Consider the following 26443-nt stretch of genomic DNA (forward strand, 5'->3'; position numbering starts at 1 on the left):
TCATGCGCTCTCTCCCTCTCTCTAGCTTCTTGCAAGTTTCTCCTCAGCGAGACTAGACTCGATTTGACTGACTCGTGGGGGAAAACCAATCTGGGAACCCATCGCCAAAAAAAGGAAAACAGTGCCCTCTGATGTTTGTTTCCTTTGCATTTTCTGACTCTGTTGTTGCGAGATTAGGGGAATTCAAACAAAGCAGCGCCAACCGGATACCTAACCGGAAACCATTTCTACAGTAGACCAGATCACACTTTTGTGCCCATGGAGCACAAAACTTCAGGTGGCCAGTTCAGGTGGCCAGGTCATACACCGTGACGTATCCGGAGTAGGTGGAAGTGCCATTCATGTCTGTACTTTGTCGCCGTGATACATCACTGTCTTTCAACCAAGCTCTGTAGTAGAGTGGGAAGAGGGGGGTATCATGAACCCCCCGGAAATATACTTCTAATCAGAGTTTTCTTATTGGTATATGGCTCTGGCAAATATTAATTTACTAAAATTACATAAATAGACATGGTAGTCTGAAATGGAGTATCCATGACATCCAGTTTGACTACTGGCCATTCACAGAGGGTCTTTCCCCCAGCTCCATGGTTTCCCTTTCCGTGATGTGAAGGCCCGAGAATATACACGGTAACACGGACCACAACAACCACAACAACATGGAACAACAACAACACAAGCTGTCCAGCATGGAAAACACACGGCCAAAGATAATCACTCGGATCGCACTGCGACAGCGACACACAACAACAGCACAGACCACGTGGCGTTAGGCACGAGATTATAGTAAAAGGGACAGTTGGCAGCCACAGTAATATGGTGACGTCACACACCTATAGCATGACTGATGTACAGGCTCTACGCATAGCAAGGTTGGCCTTAAAGCGTAAATAGTACATAATCTGAAGGGAGACCCATTTACCTATTTATTTATTTAATGTAAGTACTATTTTGTCTTTCCTCTACAAATCTATCTGTTGCGTCTTCTTCTTTGTATTTTCCCCTTATTGCGTTTTTCTGCCTGGTTCTTTAGTTCCTATCCATGTATTCTGTCTTCACGAGAAGTGTAGGCCTATATATATTGAATGTACAAGAGACTGTTCTGTAGGCATAGAAGCACATAGTATTATGAGGTCACATTATAGCCTTAGCCTATACTATACTCACACATAGAATGTACAGAAAAAGGGACAGAGGCACTGTGATCAAGCTATGTGCTAGCTAGAAAATGTGCATTATCATAGTCTGTGACTCTATGCTTGCCTGCATGCATGCATGCATGTTAAAGGGGAATTGTGGTGGTGCACACAACAGAAACAGAAGAGAGGTGGATGACAATTACCTCATGAGAGTGGTACTGCAATTTGGAAAAGGGCTCTGGTGGTTTTAAATTGCCAACCAGTGAGGTGAAAAATGCACAAATCAAATAGACTGCCACACTGAACAAGTAATAGCTTTATACGTACGTGCATATGCACAAACACATGCACACACAAACACGTGTGTGTGTGTGTGTGTGTGTGTGTGTGTGTGTGTGTGTGTGTGTGTGTGTGTGTGTGTGTGTGTGTGTGTGTGTGTGTGTGTGTGTGTGTGTGCGCGCAGTATACATAAAACATTATTCTGAAAATGTGTTTTGTCAGCCAAAGAAAAAGAAAGAACAATAAAAACTAGTATCACCGTAGGATTGATCAATTTTTGGTATTCTCATCTCAGAGACGTGCTGTTAGAAAGTTAATAACTTCCTAAAGCAATCACAGTATTTTGTGTAAACGCTGTCATTTGAGATAATAAGGCACTACTCAAATTTCCAGATGATGTTTCCAAAAAGTAGAGGCAATGTATTTCCCAGCCACAGTTTTTTTTTGTGACGTGATCCCACCTGTGTGTGGTGTACTGAGGCCACAAGGATTGTGCTGGAAACCAATCTCCCCACAGGGACAAATAAAGTATCTATCAATCTATACACAGGTACACAGAGTGTATTCAACTGTCCCACTGGGTATTCAGAGCACTCTAACCTATCAGTTTAATTACTACTGAAATAAGATGGGAGGGATACTACCTCTACTCAGCAGTGTACCATCTCCTCAATTACCTTTTTATCATGGGATCTCATTTGTTTCACAGATACCACTTTGCCCCTGTGGATTGCCTGGTCTCTATTTATGAATTGAATCATAGGCAAGTAGACACCTAGGCCATGCAGTGGTTCTCAAAGTGGGGTCTGTGGCTCCAGAGGGTCCCCAGCATAGTGTTGAATTTTACAATTATTTCACCGCAATCATGGGATATAGAAGACAGCCCAATTAAGAATGACTAGACAGGTTTCACTCTCTCCGCTGTTATCTTCCCAACCAGCAAACAGTTGTACTAAACACTAAATCTAATTTAGAACAAAACATCTTATCTTATGGGGTCCCCGGGACAAAAAGCCTAATCCCCAGGACAAATGCCTAGTACATTCATGCCTAATCATTTTGGGGGTCCTACATTGCAGACAGTCACAGTAGTTGAAGTGAGTGGATTAAGGAAGTGAGTGAATACATTTTACACAGATTTCTATACAGTATGAATCACTAATTATAGGCAGCAGGCACAAGCTAATTACCCTTGGAAAGATGTATACTGGTCTGCACATAGAGTTCATGAGAAATAATGACGATGAGAAATGACGAGTACCGTAAACATCATTAGAAACAAGAATAAAGAAACCATTAACCATTAAAACATATAACTTGTTGTGTGTTACATTAAATTGGCAATCAGGAAATGCATACTGGAGTATGGTATGGTACTGTAGTGGCTGTTTTGTTTGCTGCATCTCACTTAAGATAATTGCCTTTCTTTCTTTGATTTCCTTCAAAACCCTGGTTAGCGAATATGGTAACTGCATAAAATACCCTTTTACAATAAGATTGCAAATTACCCGAAGTTCATATTATCTTCTCTATCCCATTACCATTGGGTGGGCTTATCTCAAAACTCTAGAAAGTCATCAAGCTAGCCGCAGGTTTAACCACAGCAGCTAGATATATCTAGCTACCGGTATATAGATTGTATCAGGGTATATGCCTCCACACAGTTGACAGAATTTAATCCCTTCTGAAAACTGCACCTGAGGTGCAGCAAACAGTCAGTGGCCCACCTTGAATCTCCAGCTTTGACTCTAAAGCAACCCTTCATCAGCCTATTTCATTTTATGTCAAGGAACGGTAAGCTATGATATTTCTTGTGCCTGACAGCAAGAATATCGTCAAACCTCCTCCGCTTGCTTATATTAACACCTAGTATACTGTATGAGAAGAACTGACCAAATCATATTCAGCAAACTAGCTATCATCCAAGGGAACTATCAGCTGCATTTAACAGCCCAGCCCAGGCCTAAACCCATGAGCCGGAGGCCACTCGGTCACTTGAGAAGCACTTTGGACAATCCAATTAGACATCACTACTAAAAGGAACATCAAGGGACACAGGACAACTTATTGCTCCTGAAGCATACGTTGCTGTATCCCACATAACAGCCTGCATTGGCGTTGAACATTTCTCCACACAACATGCAGGGGTGGGGTGGATTAATGAACTGGATTGAGCCTCAGCAGCAGGGGCCCAAGAGTTCAGGGCCAGAGCCTTTGCATGAACTGCCGTGGTTATTAAATTGGCATTTCTTGTTAATGGACTTGTTAATGACTAAGCCAGTCATTCATGTCAACTAGACTGGCACCTGCAGTCTACTCTGGAACAATGCAGATTGGGAATGCATGCCCCACCTGGTTATGCAATACCCAGACACGACTCGACACAGGGCACACTCCCTCAAGTCCTCACTGGTGTGCGCACCATGTTTGAAGTCGTCAGTCTCATTATGCGCATTACCATATAACTAGAGCGGTGCCAGTTGTTCACTGGCCTACTTGGAACGATGCAAGTTGGAAATGCATGCCCCACCCAGTGTCCCTTTTATGCCCCTATATGGACTTCTTTGTCAGGCATGCCCAAATATGGAGTCTATACAGATGTCAGATTGATGTCAGAACAGGCCAGCTCCATATATGGAGATATAGGTGTGATCAGGTCCAGGGCCCGGGTAGAGGCCTTTATGCTGAACGGTGTATTGTTGTAAGTGGGGCGAACGGTTCTCGAGTTACGTGGATTACATACGTACGTACACACATGAGACTGGGGCATTTATAGATATCAGTCGGATCGGCGGATCTGGACCGCCAGAGCCCCAAATGTCCTACTGAATAATGAAGTGATGGAATGGCTTAAACATTCACTTTGAATATGTCACAAGGACCAAATCATTCATTTTAAGTGAGTGTTTCGTGTTTTAAGCCTCGTTAACATGTTGTCAAAACTGACAAAACATGGAAAACTGCTGATCTACAACCTCACAATCATCACAGTCATATGCACCAGGCATTGTGACCAGCTATTTTCGGCATGACACCTTCGTATAATTGCGCATAAATTAAGCCATAGTTAATGTGCGTTTGCAGTTAATTGTGTTTATGTTAAATGTAATGTATTTATTGTGCTGTTGGCTGCAAGTCAGCTGCAACAAGTCAGCTTACAATTATAACAATTCTATAATAATAAGCATTCTATAATGACTTACCCCCCCAAACTAAAATCTTCATCAATAATACAAAATGAATCTATTCAGCTATTATTGTCAAAGAGAATTTTGGTGTAGAGGGGAAAAAAGGAGGGAACCAAATGCTTGCATAGGGTTTAAGCGGTTGAAATGTTGAGTATGCTCCATTTGCAGAAATGTACAATGGCAATGTTTTTTTTCTCTCTGGCGATTGGATTCCAGCACAGCACACATTATTAATTTGGGTTTCGGTTGGACCCCACAATTTTACAATTTAGGCATTTAGCAGACGCTCTTAATCCAGAGCGACTTACATTAAGCAAGAACAAAAAGCATGGGGAATACAATCAATACATCACATAAAAACATTTATCATGAAACATGCGTAAGCTAAGAAAGTAACAGTGGAATATCTATAATGAAACTATACATATAAGCTATACAGCTATACTACTATGATATACATTATGTACTATGACGTGCTATGACTACATACAATGCACTTATGCTGTTTACATAACATGCTATAAGTCTGTATCAAATGCTATCTAAGTCTACAGAATTGCTATCTAAGGGGGTGGGGTGGGGGACCCCACTGAGTCCTCCAAGAAACTAGCCACCACTATATAGAGCTATATGTTCTTGGGCTAGTGACTTGGAGAACCTATACACTATACAGTATGGGGGGCAGGGGATAACACCCTGCATATTCCCTCCAGATAGAACACAGTATGGGGGGCAGGGGATAACACCCTGCATATTCCCTCCAGATAGAACCTATACAGTATGGGGGGCAGGGCATAACACCCTGCATATTCCCTCCAGATAGAACACAGTATGGGGGGCAGGGGATAACACCCTGCATATTCCCTCCAGATAGAACACAGTATGGGGGGCAGGGGATAACACCCTGCATATTCCCTCCAGATAGAACACAGTATGGGGGGCAGGGGATAACACCCTGCATATTCCCTCCAGATAGAACCTATACAGTACGGGAGGCAGGGGATAACACCCTGCATATTCCCTCCAGATATAGAACACAGTATGGGGGGCAGGGGATAACACCCTGCATATTCCCTCCAGATAGAACCTATACAGTATGGGGGGCAGGGGATAACACCCTGCATATTCCCTCCAGATAGAACACAGTATGGGGGGCAGGGGATAACACCCTGTATATTCCCTCCAGATAGAACCTATACAGTATGGGGGGCAGGGGATAACACCCTGTATATTCCCTCCAGATAGAACCTATACAGTATGGGGGGCAGGGGATAACACCCTGCATATTCCCTCCAGATAGAACCTATACAGTATGGGGGGCAGGGGATAACACCCTGCATATTCCCTCCAGATAGAACCTATACAGTATGGGGGGCAGGGGATAACACCCTGCATATTCCCTCCAGATAGAACACAGTATAGGGGCAGGGGATAACACCCTGCATATTCCCTCCAGATAGAACCTATACAGTATGGGGGGCAGGGGATAACACCCTGCATATTCCCTCCAGATAGTGTATAATTACACAGACAAATTGTAATCCTGATTAGCCCCAGTAGCCTTCCCAGTCTGTATACAGTAGGCCTACATAATCACATTGAGAGAAAGTCTTCATCAAGGACTCTGTGGTCAGATTACTGTCTGTGCACAGCCCACCTGATTAACAGCAATTAGTGAGTGCCTGGTACTCTACTCAGTCACGGAAGCCTCCATTTTGTGTGTTGAAATGAGCATGCCACGAGGAAATCTGAGGGGAACGCATTCTTCTCCCGAGAGAGTGATCTTGCGGGACAGCAGATGTACAATGATATTCATTTTTAACAGTCTGTTCAATCTCTTTGATTCAGCGTAAAAAAAAAAAGAATAACTATGGAAACACATCTCTACATATCCTCCAGTTCCCAACTAATCATGTGAAGTACAGTACGCTGACTTCCCATGACAATAACATCCTGCCTTTTTCTTCAAGGATGAAGTCCCACAGGACCAGCTGAGAGACGATGAGAAATTGAATAGGCGGTCCCAGTAGATGCTCTGCATACTTGAGCCAAATAAATTATTATCGCAAATGTATTCAATAAAAAATACAAATCTAGTGTCTAGCTTTTTATCTACATAACAGAAAGTACAGTAACTGGTAACATGAAGAACAGATTTGGGAAGCTCGCTAGCCAGCTACTCCAAGCTGAGACTCGCAATATGTGCTGTACAGATATTCACTAACTGAAACCTGAAGAAAGTCTAACTCACTTGATCATGGCATTTACAATCATTAGGCTACATCATTGTAATCCGCAGTTACACAAATATTGTACACATCGATGTGTAATTCAATAACAATTCTGGATTTGAATTATATTGGTTGGGATGATAGAGACAGTGAGACAAAAAATGAGGGGGGGGGGGGGGGGGGGGTGAGCACACCCCTGGCCACCTTGCATTCTGGGCAATGAAGAACAAAACAAGTCATGCTTATAATGTCAAGGAATTAAATTCATACATGCAACTGACCCATTTTCAGATAAAAAGAAATGTTATCTCTATAGTTTCATAAGTGACAGGCCCTGCAGTTTTATAAGGTCCCAGAGGATTACATGACACAGTTGTTTGGGAGTGGGGTTCTGTCATAAAACACATGTAGCCCCCGTTTTTCTGTCTTTTTGTCAAACACCATAATACCTGTTCACATATCCCCCAAAGACATATGAAGCATTGTGGGATTTGGGGGTTTGACCTTCCGTGTGCCTGGTGATCTGTCATAAAAATGTCACTAATTTCATTTTATGCCAAATTCCAGACAGGCGACTGGGGAAACTTTGTGAACTGAGAACCAGAGCTGTGTACCGCGGGGTTGGCCTCGGGTCACAGCTCCAAATGCAGTAATTCACAGTAAGTCACATAGCACCTTTAGCAAACGACTGATATGCATACTTGTGCTTTGCAGAACAGGCTTTAGAAATGTCATTATCATGGCAGGAGAGTTGAGCCATTAGGCAAGGTCTAGTAGGGGCCATTTCTAATTCTGCCAACATTGTCAACTGTCACAGTAGAGGAGCAACATCTGTATCACGAGTCTCTCTCTCTCTCTCTCTCTCAAGAGAACACCCAGACCATCCCTCTCGCCCTTTGCTCTTTTCTCTTTCGCCCCCCCCCCCCTCCCCTCTTGGCTCTCTAATAAGGAGCAGAACTAGGGGGATTGGTGGTGGCCCTGTGGTTTGACATTGCCACAATGTGGGTGGTGATGAAACAGCGCTGTGCCTGAGACTCTGCGCTCAAATCGTCTTGGCTCATTCTTGGGGGCGCTACTGCTCTGCATGATACACATTTCATCCACCCCCATTAGACAGACATGAGAATTACTCACAGGGTGAACAATCTGCATGCAAATTGATATCTGCATGGGAAGTGGCTGTACACAAGGCGCACAGAGGCACAAGCTTACATTCAAAAGTATGCACTGTAAAAGCTCTAAGAGTGTAGAAATTGATCCATTTGGTTCCATTTGTACAGAGTTACAAATGGAAAAAACACTGAGGCTTTTACTGTGTCATGCATGCACTCAAAATGGGATCACAGTGTAATTTGGTTGTGGATTAGAGCTTTTAACTCCATGTTTTATTGTAAATGGGTTTGGCAATCTGTGTTGTAGTGTACTTTGGAATGCATGTCTTCAACGCTGTGTAAATTCACTCACACACACACACACACACACACAGACACACACACACACACACACACACACACACACACACACACACACACACACACACACACACACACACGCCAATTTCCCTCTGGTGATCAAGAAAGGTCCTTGATCAGGTTATCTTACACAGATGTAGATATAAAATTTTAATGTATACACTTCGGAAAAATGTCAATGGCCTAAAATGTGTCAGGGAATGAGATTGAAGGTGACTGTAGGTTTAAATAAGTGTCAAACACATTAATGACTCTTTCTCTGTCTCACACACGCACGCGCACGCGCACACACACACACACACACACACACACACACACACACACACACACACACACACACACACACACACACACACACACACACACACACACACACACACACACACACACACACACACACACACACACACACACACACACACACACACAGGGGGAGAGAGAGAGAGAGAGAGAGAGAGAGAGAGATTAAATATAATTGGTAACTGGCAAGAACCGGAACAACATTCTGAAGATTTATTAATGTGAAAATGTGATCCAGAGTGGAGGCTCGTTGACAGACATGACATGATCTCTTTAAGCTGTTGCACTATACACATGCAGTCAAATCGTCGCTGGATGGGAAATGTGCAACAATTAGTTTGACTTATTTTATACTATAAAGAATGACTAGAAACTAGATCTTAATAGCCAATAAAACAGTGACGGTCTGGTAGTAAAAGCGTCAATTTCGTCGATGCACTTAATAAATAAAAGAGAGAGAGAGATCTCTTTTGAAATGTAACCTATACCAAAAATGATATTGCAGCATGCAGGACAAGATCATTCTGGATGGTGTTGGATTTTTCATTTCGTTCAAAAATAATGCAGCTATGCAATGATGAGAGGGGAAATGCAACTACATGTTACCTAACCGGGCAAACCGGCTATAGAGCGTATATCAAATCAGCAGACCCTCCGAAAGACCCGCTAGAATACTAACAAGCCCACCTTACACCTGCGTGGATTGGCAAGTCCGATAAACACCGCGCTCGACAATTTATTGGTGTCAACGCGCTAATTGTGTGGGGCCTTTAAATTGTAGGCTATAGCCTATCGTTTCTTGTGAAAACTGATCGGATTCGATCCCGAATAATTAATGGCTATTGAAAAAATGACACTGGGATGTGAAATATAGCAGTAGGATAGCTACATGGAATATCTGTAATATATTTCATAGGAAATCTGCAGTGCGTGCACTTGAAAGCCCAATAATTCTGTAGTTAGTCTACTAAGCAAAACAGCTCACGTAGGCTATTTGAAGAAGCGTAGGCTACTGCAAGAATATCTATTGAGCGAGCCACTCAAAGCCTGCATTGAGACTGCTAAGCCGAAGAAATGCATCCCCCAAACTCCAAAGCCTGGCCGCCGACATCGTCTATGCCTGGTCTGTAATGCTATTGATGACTGACTTCGCACATATAAAAATACATTTACTGCAGCGACGTACCTTTAACACAAGTGAACATCATTGAAAACATGAGATTCCAAAAAACAATTCCCGTTCTAATCCTCATCGTTTTAGATTGAACAAAGTCCCCGCGGCCACATTTAACACATCTCCTGTTGAAGACGCCTGATAGTTCAATAGATCCGTCGTAGTATCCGTCTCTGTAGATCCCCTTCATGTTCTCAAACTAAATACATGTACCCTATATATGTCTCTGTGGTTTTGAAGTGTATTCCTTCTCTTGTCACAGAGACAGCAAAGCCGCCCGCCGCGCTATGTCAGCTGGTAGCGCGATTTGAGTGCGTCGCTGGAGAGAAGTGAGCAGTAGTGAATTTTAGGATAGGACCACAGCAACCTTGACGAGGACTCAACCATCTCTACTGAGAGGGACATCAAGTATAAAAGAAGAGCTAGCGGTGTGTGCTCCTGTCCGGCGCCACATTACTGACTGCACCCCGCCTTATAAATCCCTTTTCTGGTAAGGAGAAAGGGGGAGAAAGAGACATGCATTTGAATACTGCATTCATTTATCGATTGGCCGTTGAATGACAGAGAGAGAGAGAGAGAGAGAGAGAGAGAGAGACGGAGTGTGTGAGTGCGTGTGCGTGTGTGTGTGTGTGTGTGTGTGTGTGTGTGTGTGTTAAGACTAGGGAGGGAGAGGTCATCCTCCTGCTCATATGTGACTGATTTGTGTGGGCAACAAATCATGAAGTGTGCGTGTGTGTGTGCGCGCGCGTGCGTGCGGGGGGGGGGGTCAAATACAGTGAGCATGCATGCCTTCACCACAGGACCTACATGATTTATGGCAGCAATGTAAATCAAAGCAATAAATGAACTAGGTATGTTAATGATAGAATATTGGAGGGGTAGTCAGACTTGGCCAGGCAGCATCTTTTCCGGAAAGCTGATGAAAGAAATTCGCCTGGTAGGCAATCTCACCATAACTCTGATTTTCATTTTGGAGATCGAATGGAGACTTTATTGGGAGTGATAGGGTTCGGCATTTGCAATGCAAAGATGGGATGGTGACGGTGGTATAAAGTAGGCTAAAGCTCAACTGCAGTGGGCCTCTTCTGCCACCTAGCTACAGGAGAAACCCTGAAACTGAAAGAGGGAGCAGTGAAGGGAGAGAATGCGGCCGATATTGCACATATAGAATAAACACTGTCAGTGTTCGGTGATCACATTAATGTGTGCTTCAACCGGGATTAATAGAGAAAAAATTGTGTTTTGTTAATGTTACTGTTGATGTATTGCTGAAGTCGATAAAACGGTAAAAGTGCTAACTTGCGGATGGAATGTAGCTGAATGTGCTTCTCATGCAGTATAGTGGCATATAAGAGCTGTCCGTGGTGCTGAAGTTATACAGTCTTTGTCATGCAGTAGTGGCATACAAGAGCTGTCCGTGGTGCTGAGGTTATACAGTCTTTGTCATGCAGGAGTAGTGGCATACAAGAGCTGTCCGTGGTGCTGAGGTTATACAGTCTTTGTCATGCAGGAGTAGTGGCATACAAGAGCTGTCCGTGGTGCTGAAGTTATACAGTCTTTGCCATGCAGTAGTGGCATACAAGAGCTGTCCGTGGTGCTGAAGTTATACAGTCTTTGTCATGCAGTAGTGGCATACAAGAGCTGTCCGTGGTGCTGAAGTTATACAGTATTTGTCATGCAGGAGTAGTGGCATACAAGAGCTGTCCGTGGTGCTGAAGTTATACAGTCTTTGTCGCCAGTGCAGCGGATTCACTTCTTATGCTTCGTTTTCGCTACCATGAAAAATGCTTATTTATCGATACAACGTTATCAAACAAGTGTTTATCATGGGTCATTCAAATATTGTTTAGCTTTTTCCGTGCAACTCTCTACACATCTTCAGTTGAGTCAATTCTCCCTCCTAATTACTGTGAATTTATGTGCGACGTTCCCACAGCTGGTACATTAGCTTTTAAAAATAAATAAACGGGAGATAAACAGTGGGATCTATATCTATAATTTCATCTAAATACAGGCCAGTAGATGGCAATACAATAGGGATGTTGTAGTGTGGCGTAAAATTTATCAGCTATAATCCATTCCAAATCTATAGGCCTACTTATATGATGTTAAATGTTACATGTTTATTTTCTATACGTATAAGCCTATATATTTCTTTATTATTGTATAGAGTATGGTTCTGGTTTAGCCTATATATACAACGTTTACATGTATGCCTATAGTGAACTACATTTATTTTTCCTTACAGCAGTTGTTCTCAAAGTGGGGTCAGAGGACCCCCAGGGGTACTTTAGGGGTTCCAGGGGGTCCTTTGCTAAATAGATTAATATAGCATTAAAATCAACCACTTTAACCTTATTATATAATGGCTCACAATGTGCTGCAATGCAGTGGGTGTGAGCTTGAAGCTTAATTTTGTTTTGCAAACGTAAATCGTATATGGGAGTCCCTGGCTGGAACAAAATATTTTCAAAAAGGGCAATACATATCAATTGGGGTCCTTGACCGGGAAATATCTGAGAATCACTGCCTTACAGGATGAATATCCAAATATGCATGAAATCCATTATGTTCCTGCGTGAGCAACATAATAGGCCTACTGTCAAGGCAGGATTAATAACTACCGTATTTGTATCATAATAACCATTTCTCTATAGAATTCTTTATCTCAACTGTTCATGCAGCTGCATTAACCTACAACGCCCCATAGTGTAAACAGGAAGATCCCTTATTCCCTAGCATCAGAAAAGGTGTGTGTGTGTGTGTGTGTGCGCACACACGCGTGTGCGTTAGCCTGGGGCTGCGTGACGCGCGTGTGTACAGACCCAGTGGACGCTGCATGCTGGGAATGGATGGAGGTGGAGGCACTAGGCAGCTTGTCTTTACCACTGTAATCGACAGGTGGCCCCAGGAGAGTGGGCTTCAGTTTTATTGATGCTTTTCTACACCCCTCGCTGGCTTGAGTGTGTGTGACTGTGTGTGTGTGTGTGTGTGTGTGTGTGTGTGTGTGTGTGTGTGTGTGGGGGGGGGGGGGGGGGGGTGTCATAGAAACACTTCATCTACATGTGCTTCACCCTGTGCTAGAGGTGATGTGTTGAATGTATGTACATTATGAAACATATTTGTTGAGTATACCGGTGTGTGTGAGATTATTCACTGCCTCCAGCAAAACAGATGGGATAAGTGACAGTCAGCAGCAGCCAGAGAGACGGCTAACCAGCTATCCTGCCGACTGATTAACCAGTCAGGCAGCCGAACAACCAGTCAGCCAGCATCAATGAGCACATTGACTATTTTCTCGCCTTAGGGCACAGACTATTGGACATGTGAATCTCAACAGCATGTTTTGATTATCAGTAGACATGTGTAAGGACCGATGCCTGCAAATGTTCCTGGGACACAAGGGGCTCCATTTTCGTCACCGCTAAACCCCTTATCCCTAAACTTCTTTGCCTTTTTTTTACTATTTTGAAAAACATTGGCTAGTTCAACTAGCTAATCTACATTGACACGTTGTGAGCTTGTAAGACTGCCCCCACGGGCTTCCGTGTGTACATGTATGCGGTAACAGATATAAATTACCTGCATGTGTCAATCTCAACTCAGTCGCAGTTGCACACCTGTCTCCAACTCCCTCATCAGCCCCTGACCATTACTCACCTGTGGCCACTTCACTAATCAACTTGCTGTCAATAAAACTGGACTGGACTGGATTTTTCTTACTCACTGTCAGTTCCTAGACATCAGTGTTGTCGTGTTTCACTTTTGTTATCCTGGTTTGCCTTCCCTTTTGTGTTTTATTGTCTACATTTTTGGCCTTGCCTCTTTAATGAATTGCTGGATGCAATCTATTTTACTATTGTCGCAATAAAACTCTCTGGATAATGTGGAGTCCAGTCTACTGTTTGTGGGTGACAGTCTGCTGTGCAAGGCACACTGAAATAGAGAAAGACAACATGACAATAGGCCAGGGGGTAGAGAGAAAGACGAAATAGCTAGCACATAACATGACTCATGCTGTGTAAATTACAGTATGTCATATCATTTTTACAGTTTACATGTGACATGATGTCTACAGTATGTTATCCAATGGCACCTTAGAGTGGTGTGACAATAAAATATGCATTTTCAATTTTACAGATATGCTTGACAGTACCAGCACTTCATCCAGAGTATTAGTGCAAGCTATATCAGCCATGGCAAATCCTTATCTTCTCCTATTCATGGATAGAAAATAGCATCAGAAACATCAAAGTAATTTGTTAGTTTTGCTCAAATAAAAGCATACAAGCTTCAAAGACCAACAATCACAGTGTTTGCCTTTCCATTCCCCACCCATGAGAAATACCACATGACCCACGGATGAATTATCTTTCTCTCTCTAGTCTACTCTCTCTGTCCCTGTCCTCACTTATCTCATTTACTTGCAATGCTTTCTCTGTCTCAGACAGAGACAGAGAATGCTGTCTTCTCTTCCCTAGCCCCTCCAACACTACTAGAGAGAGAGAGAGAGAGAGAGAGAGAGAGAGAGAGAGAGAGGCTTCCATAATATTCACCTGGTCTCAACCCATTTCTGTTCGCAAAAATCAAATGAAGCTGAAAGTGAGAAGATTTGATGACATTCAAGCCACCCATTATAATATAAAAGTCTAACTGAATCACTTTACAGATGAACTATTTCAGCAATAAAATATTTTGCAAGTGGCAGGAAGGTTGGGGCAATTGTATATCATCTTGGGGAGAGTACTTTGGAGATGGGTTATAATAGCATGTACACAATTCCTTAAAGTAAAAGATGAGTCTGAGAACCTAAGTAGCCCTAGTATTTGTGAGAGATGTGTTTGGCACATTCGGTGACAAGCTCACTGTGCACAATAAATTATAGTTTTTAACATGTTTACTATAAGTAGCCAGCCGTTTCACATAATAGTGCTATAGCTTTCAGTGGTGCTGGTTTGCACACATTGAATACATTATGCTTGTCTCTGTCTGTCTGTCTGTCTGTCTGTCTGTCTGTCTGTCTGCGAGTGCGTACACACATTGCCAGTGTAGGTAAGTCAATTAAAAAGAGTGAACACACTACAATGAACAATTTAAACTCAAAATCTATATTTTGTAAAGTCACAGAAAAACATGAATGAAGAACTAAACGGATTGTGGTTGTGGTATGTGGTCAAAGACACTTCAACATTCCAATGAAATGAGGTATCTGATGACATGATGAAAACGTCATGATTCCAAAGCACTGATTCACTCCACAAGAGAAAACTAGAACTGCACTCTGCCGAGTGCATACTTGCTTGTTGCACACTAGTAGGCCATAAATGGCCAACTAGTGCGCAAGCAGAGTGCGCAAGTACTTTCGACCGCTGTAAAAATTTACAAATTTACAAATTTCAAATTACAACTACATATAGAGTATGTAGTTGTAATTTGATTAGCAGTATACTGTGGTTACTTGGTGCCAGAAAGTGACAGCGTCAACCATTTTTTTGTGTATGCAAATCTGTGCCTGGTTTGCTGGGACTAGATTACACATTATGTCATCGTTGAGAGCTGGGACCAGAGTACATGGTGTGTATATATATGTATGACTAGCTCTCAGTGATGACGTAAGAGAAATGGTCATCTGTGTAATCTGTCCCAGCAGACCAGGCACAGATTTACAAATTACAAATTTCAATTTACAACTACATATAGAGTATTTGATTAGCAGTATACTGTGGTTACTTGGTGCCAAAAAGTGACAGCCGTCTTTTTCAACCGTTTTTATGTGTATGCAAATCTGTGCCTGGTTTGCTGGGACCAGATTACACATTACGTCATCGTTGAGAGCTGGGACCAGAGTACATGGTGTGTATATGTATGACTAGCTCTCAGTGATGACGTAAGAGAGATGGTCATCTGTGTAATCTGGTCCCAGCAGACCAGGCACAGATTTACAAATTACAAATTTCAAATTACAACTACATATAGAGTATGTAGTTGTAATTTGATTAGCAGTATACTGTGGTTACTTGGTGCCAAAAAGTGACAGCCGTCTTTTTCAACCATTTTTATGTGTATGCAAATCTGTGCCTGGTTTGCTGGGACCAGATTACACATTACGTCATCGTTGAGAGCTGGGACCAGAGTACATGGTGTGTATATGTATGACTAGCTCTCAGTGATGACGTAAGAGAGATGGTCATCTGTGTAATCTGGTCCCAGCAGACCAGGCACAGATTTGCATACCGGTACACATAAAAACGGTTGAAAAAGACGGCTGTCACTTTGAAGAGACCGAGCGAAATTATTACTTGCGCGCTCTGCTTGCGCAAGTAATAATGGCTACATCAAATGTTCATGTTTAACCAATAAAGGAGAAATGTCATGTTTGTGTTAACACAATGTTTGCGTTTACACAAACCCACAAAGCTGGACGCCTGCTCAAAAATCACACTTGTGTGAAGTGAGGGGTGGTCTTATATTATACTTCATCCTACATCATCACATTCCGGCCAATCACAATTGCCGTCCTCACTTTTCTGTCCTCAATACGTACATTGCTCAGGCAACACAGACACACAAATCTGGGCATTTAAAAGTCATAAATGGATTAGAAAGATAAAATATCATACACAACATCAAGGATCTTTGGTTAATCTCATTCAAACCAGAAATCTTCTGCATGGGGTAAACAGGTAGACCAAATACAAGACCACAGAGGCTATAGGGCTAACCACAGAGGGCTAATCCAGAGTAAATCTATGTCCCTGAGGGAATAAGAGTAAACTAAGTAACCTATAGGAAAGGGTACTGTATATAAAAAGTAACCTTTCGAGAGCTCCACCTCTAGCTGGGACAGACCGACTTCAAAACCCAGGAAGGTATCAGCGAGGATAGGAGGCAGGGACAACCAATATGCCCCTATAGTATTATTATGGAGAGCTGCCAAGAACCACCAATCCAGCCAATATACTGATGACTGACACAGTGTACTCCGACAACAAGTATTGTTGCATGCCCTACCCATAACTGGACATGGGATGCATTCCCAACTTATACATTGTTCCCGAGTAGTAAAATCAAAGATTCACACCGATTACCCAAAGTTTTTATCCTGCCTGCACTTTAATTGGAACCATTAAGGGGCTACACGTACAGTAAAACCTTCAGATCCATTTGATTCCATGTGTACACTCTCAGAGTTAAATTAACACTACATATTTTATTGTGTTCTCCCTAGTGGACCCGAGGCGCTTTCTTGGTTCATATGCGGTATATTAAAAGCATTAACTGTTGTCAATAACACAGAAAACTAAAAAAAAGTGCTCCTCGGAGCAAAGACCATGTGGATTATTGTGGCCTCCTGGTGGCGCTAATAGGCCAATGTGAAAAGGGTGCCATTTCTTCTTACGCCTTTGATAACAATTTGACATTCAAAGTCAAGATTTGAGGAATTTTGTTTCAAAAATGTATTTAGCAAAAGTCCACCTGCTGGTGCTTGCCTAAAATTGCACACTGCGTTCATGATTTGAGGCATTTTGTTTAAAACAGGCCAATCCTAATATGAAATACCGATCTATCACGTGACAATGTGTTTTACAAAAGTTGGCCTCCTGGTGGTGCTATAAAAGGCAGGTGTGAAAAATGCAGGTCAAAGGTTTTACTTGGACTCTAGGGAGTGTGCATGCAAAGTTTCACACAGATCAGTGTATAGGTCAAATTGCAAATCGGCCTGTTAAAGCGCCACCATGAGGCTTGTATGAAAATGTTCAAGTGGCATTTCACCCTCTGCCTTGTGGGAACGCTGCATTCATGATTTGAGGCATTTTGTTGAAAACAGACCAATCCTGCAAACTTTGAAAGGCAATCTAATCAGGAAGAAATAATGGGAAATCGGACAGATCTGTGTTGATCACATGACTATAGAGATAGTGTGTACCGGATGGACACACACACGGACGGACGGAGGAACTACAGCCATTCATTCCAATTAGTTTCACCCAATTACTGGAATGAGCAAAAAAAAAACCTCCAAGACACCTGTATCTGATTTCTGACCACACAATGTCGTAACTGGGGCCTTCTGTGTGCTAATTAAACTTGTCTTCTGCTTACTATGATCTTTCTACCATGCATGTATTTATGTGTTTGTGTCAGCTTCACACATTTAATCTACGAAATAGTCTAGCATTGTCACTCGATGTTTAATCGACTCTTCTTCGTCTCAAGACATGGATTCACTCCAGCTCAGTCTTGCTGTAGGAGTTATTTATTCTTCAAGAGAAAACAACACAAATCTACTTTTGCCAGTTGTGGCAAGCGTAAATTAATCCTGACTTAAAGGTTTCAAGCAAGTGGTGTGGTGAGGCAAGGAGTGATGTGTTCAAAGTGTTTAAACAAGAACGGTAGGATGAAGATGGATTTGTAGTTTGCAAAGCTATCTCTTGGCGTATTATTTCCTCCAGGAATGGGATCACAGCTGTTGTTTCAAGACAACAGACACCAATCTTGTCTGGAAAGATTATTTAACTGAGACAAGTTAGCGGAACAGGATCTAAGGAGAGGTGGATCATTTGATCTGATAGGGTGCACAGCCTTGGTGAAGCATCAATTGTTTACTACAGGCTTTTTTATTTTGGATTAGACCTTTATTTATCTATGAAATCCTTTTGAGATAACAAGATCTCTTTTTTGAAGAACCCTGTCCAAGATAGCATAATCTTTTTTAGATTACGCTAAAAGCAAGCGTGACAGTGAGTACAGTGAAATGGGCTGATATATAGCCGTAATATATAATAAGTTAAGGGAGTTGACCCTTAACTTCAATGTTTGTTTTGGACAAAGACAAGCAGCTGTGGTAGTCTTGTATTGACAAGGGCCTGCCCTGAACTCCACTTAGTTGATGTCGGAGAGCAGGAGTTAGCAGTTACTTTGACAAGTCTAGTGGACAGCAGGTTTTAAGACTTATAATAGCATGGGGCTCTTTAAAGGCTTGAAAACATACACACTTTCACACTCAGGCATGACTGCGCGACACACACACACACACACACACACACACACACACACACACACACACACACACACACACACACACACACACACACACACACACACACACACACACACACACACACACACACACACACACACACACACACACACACACACACACCCTCATTACTTCATTTGATGTCTCCCTCTCCACATGTGAATTTCTGCACTTCCTCTCTTCTGGCTGTGGCTCAGGGGTATAGTGGCTGGATGGTAACTGCAGTTGCCAGTTCGAACCCGAGCTCCCCCAGAGTTAGTGTTGAAGTGTCCTTGAGCAAGACACTGAACCCCTAATTGCTCCTGATGTGCTGGTTGCAGTGGTTAGTGCCTTGATGGTTTCCGCCGCCATCGGTGTATGAATGTGTGTGTGAATGTAATGCACAATCTTTGTAAAGTGCCTTGGATAAAGGCGCGCTATATAAACGTAAACGATGGTGCATTTATATAAATATATATATATATATATATATACCATTTCCTTCTTCTTTATTCTCTTTTCCCTCTCTGAATGTAGTCTTACATTTCCTCTCTCTGGTAATTCCCCTTGTCTCCTCCTCTGGGCAAATGAGGTGACCCACTGTCTCATAATTACCTAAACATCCTCCTATTCTTCTTCCATTATTATATTACTATCTACTGTGTAACAATTATTGTGATGGCAATTGAATGTAATAGCGTTGTGTTGATGCACAGCATGAACAGGGTGCAAAAGCCAATTAAACAGATCTACTTTCTCATAGTTCCGTGGGGTTCACGTTGAATTAAGAAGTGGGGGCAAATGGGGGAATGATTACCAGATCTTATTCCAGCAATTGGCAGTTATTAATAACCTGTGATTTTAATTTGTCCCAACACTATCTGCCTGTGTGAAGCAAATAATTTGAGGGAAGATGCAAGGCACACAACTACTTAAGATGTGTAATGCATCCTACCAGGAAAAAGTGAGGGAAGAGGGAACTTAAAAATTACAGTCCTCTCACTAAAACTGAACAAATTCTGCATTATAGATATGCAACCAAGCACAAAGCTCACTGTGTTTTAGCCACGCTCTGAGTCTGACCACGCAGGTCAAAACTGGTCGGTGTCCTTATTTGGCTTTTTAAAAGTTTTAATTTTGTTACATTACAGTACATCCCTACCGCATAGTAAGGCATTTTAACTACGTAAGTATATCCTTGGGCCATTTTATCCTAAGGGCTTCTGTTATGGCCAACCATATTAGTATTTTTGAGGGGTGTTAGCCCCTCCTATACACAGGTTTAATGTTTGTCTTTAGTTCAAAGTTTGTTTTGTAAACGCCATTGACAATGAAGGGAAGATTTATGTCATAATGTGTCATTTACACCATATTGTCTCTTTATTGTTAATGGCGTTTAATGTTTGTGTTGGTACCGTTCACCAATTATTTAGTATTATTGTTTCCTGTGTTCTGAGGTGGAGAGTTGTGAGAGGTAGAGATAGGCCTGTTGATTGACAGACACCTGCATGCCTGTGACAAATCCATTCCTGTCTTCAATGCCTATACACTGCCATATACAGTACCGTGACCGTCTTATCAGTAGAAGCTATAGTTCAGCAGCAGTGAGCAAACATACCGTACTGTATTAGGACAAACAAAGTAACAAAGTGGGACTTCCATGATGAATATCCTAGTATAGTTCAATCCCTCGTGAGGGATCTAACCTGGAAATATGGGCTTACATACAAGGTTTGACAATTTGAAAGAATGAACAAAATAATGGCATCTTTATCGTACCACTTCCACTCATAGATGCTTTTATCTAATATGTCATGAGCACTGTACATCTTTAAAATGGTTGACTATAGTGGTGCTTGAATCTCTAAACCTGGGAGGGGTAATTGTATACTCAAACCACTGAGCTTTTGCTCCACTAAAAGAACTCCCAGGCCCTCCTTTAGTATGTCATGTCAATGGCACTCACATAGTATGCATTCATTTGAAGATGGCTAAATAGACTCTTGTCGGCTTTAAACATTTCTCACCATAATAAACCATACTAAAATGCATGCAGTCCCACAATGCAGATTATTAATTGAGTAATGAAAGAAGTGGCATCTGTTTTTAATTATTAATACTTTTTATTATTATGGATTATTTTATTTGTATTATCAATAATACATATATTAATTTAAACTGCTCTAACCTGTATGCAAATGACACCATAAATATTTAAAGACGCAATAAAATAACCTGATGAAGTCATCAAAAAAATCTTATGGCACTTCAACCAAGCTTTCTTTCTGTCCTTACTTCCATCCCTCCTTTGCATAGTCTAAAAGGCTGATAAAGGGACTTCAATGGCGATTTAAAGGCATTTGTTCATATAACAGCATGCTGTCCATGCACTATACCAGTAAAATCATCCGTCCATCCTATCCATCTTCAACATCTTCATCTTATCCAGAGTCGGGTCAAGGGGGCAGCAGTTTCAACAGAGAACACGCAGATGTGACAATGTTTAAAAGTTGTACCTTATGAGAGCAGTAGTTTCAGGAATTGGTGGAAATTCAGCAGGAGCAGAGAGCCGGTTTGGAAGCTGGAGCAGAGTGATGCAATATGGCTGCCGCTCCAAAATTAAATGACTAAACTTAAAGGCTTGAAAACATACACTCAGGCATGACTGCGCGCAACACACACACACACACACACACACACACACACACACACACACACACACACACACACACACACACACACACACACACACACACACACACACACACACACACACACACACACACACACACACACACACCTTAATTTGATGACTAAACTTACAAAAGACAGAAAATTCCAAAAAGGGACCCCTTGCAGCTCTCCCTGGATGTTACCTGCTTGTTGCCCAAGCCACTACTGATCCTTGGCATCCTGCAGCCTCCCTTTTATACTGGGTGAGACCATACCAAGACACATAACTAATTAGTAACCACTTATCTCAAATAAGGCAAACTATGGCCCATGAGTTAACTTACACAATTACTTAGTTTAACTAAACCAATTCAAATACCTTTCAGATACATTACCCAACATCAAGATAAATAGAAAACATAACACAAGAGCTCTTGTAACACAGACAGACACCCCTCCTGCTCTCTAGCACTTGGTACCATCCTCCACTCAGTCAAGAGGATCACCAGTACTGCAGGAGAGCCAGGTGCCAAACAATCATAATTAAACATATATGCTGTGACAATATTTGCAAAGTACTTGTTCTCTTTTACAATTCACTGTGAGCTACAATACTAAAAATGTGCACTCATGTCCATTAACAGTAACACCGTCTTCCAAGCCGGCCGGTAAAGTTAGGGATGCAACTGTGTAATTTAGGTATGAGCATTGTTCTCCATCAGTGTATGTGTATAGGGCACGGGCTGCCCCGTGACAGTTACAAATCAATTTTTATCGCTGAGATACAAATGGGTAAATTAAAGGACCACTTCACTTTTCAACCTATCTTCTGTGTCTCATAGGAGGGCTGTGGGAAGTTCAGAAAGCCGTCCACCAGTGACATCAACGTTAGGCAGATTTATTTTTAAACGAGATTGTTTTACAAAAATGTTTAGATTTTTATTATGGCGAGAACGATGGCTTCCATTTTTACATTGCAACTTTTCAGGAACAGAAAGCCTGCAGTTTCTATTAGCTTGGATTCCCCATCGATGGGTTTCTGTCGATACTATTCTTTGTGCAAATGCTCTTGAATAGAGAATAATATACATACATACATATTTCCAAGCACGTACAGACCATTACAGGCTCATTACTTACCTTTTACAGCCTTTTTCGGTTAATCTTTGTCAAAGCAGCCTATAAATCGGAAAGACACTAATTAAATACCTGCAGTCTTAACATTATTTCACCTTTCTTTATCTGCATGCATAATAAATTGTTATATGGATACCCATTGTCTCAGTAAGATCAGTGTGTGTGTGTGTGTGTGTGTGTGTGTGTGTGTGTGTGTGTGTGTGTGTGTGTGTGTGTGTGTGTGTGTGTGTGTGTGTGTGTGTGTGTGCCTGCGGCTCATGCCTGCAAATGCGACAGTGCGTGTGTGCAAGCCTTACTGTTGTATTACTATTATGTGACTGTCCCCACAATTATAGCCGATTTGCCTGCTTCTCACAAGAGAAATTGGTTTATGGTTATATATATATATTTATAAATAGGTTTCTCCCGTGCCTTGCTGCGCCTCACCCCCCTCTCTCATACACACGCACAGACGCACAGCACGCACACGCAACTTGCAAGCTGCCCAACTAACTGCAGGTGTGTTGTTAAATAAATAAAAAACGAACACCTGCATGAATTAAATAAAGTTGTAGGCCTACCCTGTCTGTTTCTCCTCTCGCTGCGGCTTCCCTTATTGCTGCCCGCCTCACGGTCCTCACCCCCCGCACGCCACGCACGCACATATCGCAATTTGCAAGCAACTTTCACTGTGTGTTGTTAGTTGTATATTAAATTATTAAAGTATTTTTAATTTAATATACAACAAGATATATTAGTGAACAAAAACCTGAACCTGAACCATAATTAAATAACAAATAGGCACACACACGAACGGTGACACGCTGCTGTTTTGCAGGTGCTCCTCCTGTCCTGTCTGTCTGTCTCTCTCTATCACTGTGGTCCGTCCGTGACCAACTGCATGCACGTTCGACAGTCTATTTAGATTGCCTCGCAGTGGCTGCAGTGGCTGCAGGACTGTCAACTGTCAATTATATTAATGTGCAGCCAAAATATATGGTACTGGTGGTGGTGGGCTGACTGGCTGGGTTAGCCTATACCTATCGCCGATGCGGTTCCCATGCACTTGCACTGGGCTGGCACGGCACATTTGACATTCCAGTGACACGTCAGGTTTATTAAACGAGGAGGAGATTGCATATACCGTAACTCCAGAAAGACAAGTGCTGTTGGCCTGCTGTAGATTACAGTATATAGGCTACCCATGCATGTTGGGACTCTCCGCAGCTGCATTGCAACTTGCTACTTTCCAACGTCATGGAAATATTCCAGCACAGACAGCCCAAATCCGCATGTATGCGCTCATGCAAAACACTGTTTAAATGGCTTAAATCAAGCGCGATTTTAATTGTAAAGTTGGAAAGCTCCTACAAATTTCATATGACACAAAGACACATCTTGTAGGTCTATTCCTTTTTCTTTTCTTTTGTGTAGCCCATATACATACAGTTTTATATTAACATTTTAGGAGTGAATAAATATGTTTCATGCCTTTGGCAGCCTCTCAGCTGGTCAAACAATGCTGCTCCGCCGTTCTACGACAGAAAAACAAGCGTAAGCAAGCTCACGAGCAGACGTGGGATTTGAACGTTGTCAAGTTCAATTTCAAGCTTTGCCGGAAATGGTAAATATCGAAAATGTCGGCAATTTCGGCGTGCACCCATATTTTGGCGTACGCACGGTTGATAAATGAGGGCCATACTCTCTCCCCATGCCTTCGGCCTAGTGGAGACAATAATACAATTAGGAAAAGATTCAGGTCTGGGTTAGGGTTCCTATTAGGTATTTAGAGGTTGGAATTATGCAACTTTACACATTGTGAGCTTGTAGATCAGCTATTTCTTTTGTACGGCACCGGCATGCAACAATGTACAATTCAGGCTTTAGATTTAGGGTTAAAATGGCCTTTAAAAACATTGATGTCCTCACATTTATAGTAATATAAATGTGCGTGCATGTGTTTAAATGTGTTTGTGCGTGCGTGCGTGCATGCATATTTGCATTAGTGTGTAAGTGTGTGTGTGCGTAAGTGTGTTTGCCTGCATGTGGAAAATTAGACAGAGCGAGAGAAAATGGGGCAGTGAGCCTGTGGGAGAATCTCAGGTCGTTCTTGCAGTGCTGCGGTACAGTAGGCTAACACCTTGCAGTGCTGCAGTACAGTAGGCTAACACCTTGACCTCAACTGCCCCTCATGATGGAAATCTCTCAAGGCCTTCTACACAGTGCCCTATGGGCTGCTGTAATTCACTTCAGAGCTCAGAGATAAAAAAGTGATGACAAGAATTCTATTCGTTCCACTCATCACTTTCTATGGTGTTTAATTACACTTTACTATCTCAGTAGGGCTACGGAGAAGAAATATACAGTCACGTGAACATTAGATAATGCACTAAAATGTTCTCCCATGGTATTTTTAACAGCTGAACAGACAGTTCATAAATGGACGAAGTTCCTCCCTCTTAAAAAAGGAGTGCAGGAAGATCGGCCTCAAGCTCAATGCCAAGAAAATTAAGATAATGACTGCCAACACAGAGGACAAAACCATGCACTGCAGACGGGCGGTGCGTGAGCCAGTCCAGGTCTTCAAATACCGGTACCTCGGCCTCGGGTGCTGGACAGCCTCAACTGAACAGGACCTGAAGGTTCGGAGAGCACTTGCCTGGAAAGCCTTGCATGGGATGAGGAGTGTGTGTAAAATCAGACATGTGAGAAGACCTTAAGAGGCGGCTGTTCATAGCTAGGGCAGGGCACTGCGTCAGGCACTCAGAACTTGAGGCAAGTAAATTTACTCTATATTATATTATATTATATTATGGGAGCCAACTCAGGGCAAAGCCAGAAGGGGAAAGAAGCGTACCACCTACAAAGACGTACTCCGGCGCAACAGCTTAGCTAACAACACTGCAGAGAGAAGAACCTGATGTGAGATAGGAAAGTGTGGAGGGCAGCGATCCAAGAATCCCGATCCAAGTTGATGTTGGCTAGACCACACTCTCGCAGCTGAAAACATCAGCAGACTATTTATAGATATTTTCAACATAGCCTCTACATGTGTGAGGAACTTTCTTGCACCATATATGCAGTGAACTGTTGTCTGGCCTGCTCTACCTGAGCTTTCTGGCAAGAGAAATTGCAGAGAATCTGTGAGATAAATCTCCTCTGGAAATAGCTCCGCGACTCTGAGAGAAAGATTATGGCTCAGATCAAAGGAGGACTGTCCTCTATGGTGAAAGAACCGAACCTAAAGCATGCTTGTTAGTCTGAGACTGTTAAGCTCAGTACACTATTTGCTCAAATTAGTTTAGCAGGATAGAGAGACAAGGTTGAATGTTTTGGGACACAGGGACACAAACAAGCCTGCTGTATTTTTACTGAATGCATTTTTTTTACTTACAGTAGTTGCTTGTTTGCTTACTTACTTAGAAATTTGAAAAGTGCAAAAAAGTCATCCAGTTTACTGCTAGCTGCTAAGCTCAACCTCACAAACCAATATGTTACAGTTGAGCCCCATTATTATACTGGAGGTACTTTCAACCATCACTTTAAGCTGTAAAAATCAGACCTGTGTGTGTGTGTGTGTGTGTGTGTGTGTGTGTTGCAGTGGTCATTGTATGTTAAATCCATCAGCGACAGCAAGGTCAGCCTTGCTGCAGTAGGCACGTTATTATGTCATTATGTTCTTGTTTGTGTAATAAACTTTGTGAACCTTTAGTGTGATACTGTCTCATGTCGCGTTATTGTTCTCCCGGGCCCACTGCCGCAGTTGCCGTACCGAAGGAATACTTCAACCGGTTTATCACACACCACAGCATGCACACACTACCTGTCTGTCAAACCAGACGAGGGTCCAGT

At 42.3% G+C, this 26443-nt stretch overlaps 1 protein-coding gene across 1 annotated transcript in view; it reads right to left on the minus strand.

Annotated features, from left to right (window-relative positions):
• Positions 1 to 9973, minus strand: part of LOC308318953 (CUB and sushi domain-containing protein 3-like) — a gene marked incomplete at its 5' end in the record, with an annotated part of 301597 nt that extends 291624 nt beyond the window's left edge. The window contains one exon of the mRNA XM_080768691.1: positions 9796 to 9973. Within this exon, the coding sequence (XP_080624817.1) occupies positions 9796 to 9973 (178 nt within the window). The remainder of the gene's footprint in view (positions 1 to 9795) is intronic.
• Between the last annotated feature and the right edge of the window lie 16470 nt (positions 9974 to 26443).

The sequence above is a fragment of the Protomyctophum bolini genome, assembly GCF_963924005.1.
Source record: "Protomyctophum bolini genome assembly, chromosome: 7".
Classification (NCBI taxonomy): Eukaryota; Metazoa; Chordata; class Actinopteri; order Myctophiformes; family Myctophidae; genus Protomyctophum; species Protomyctophum bolini.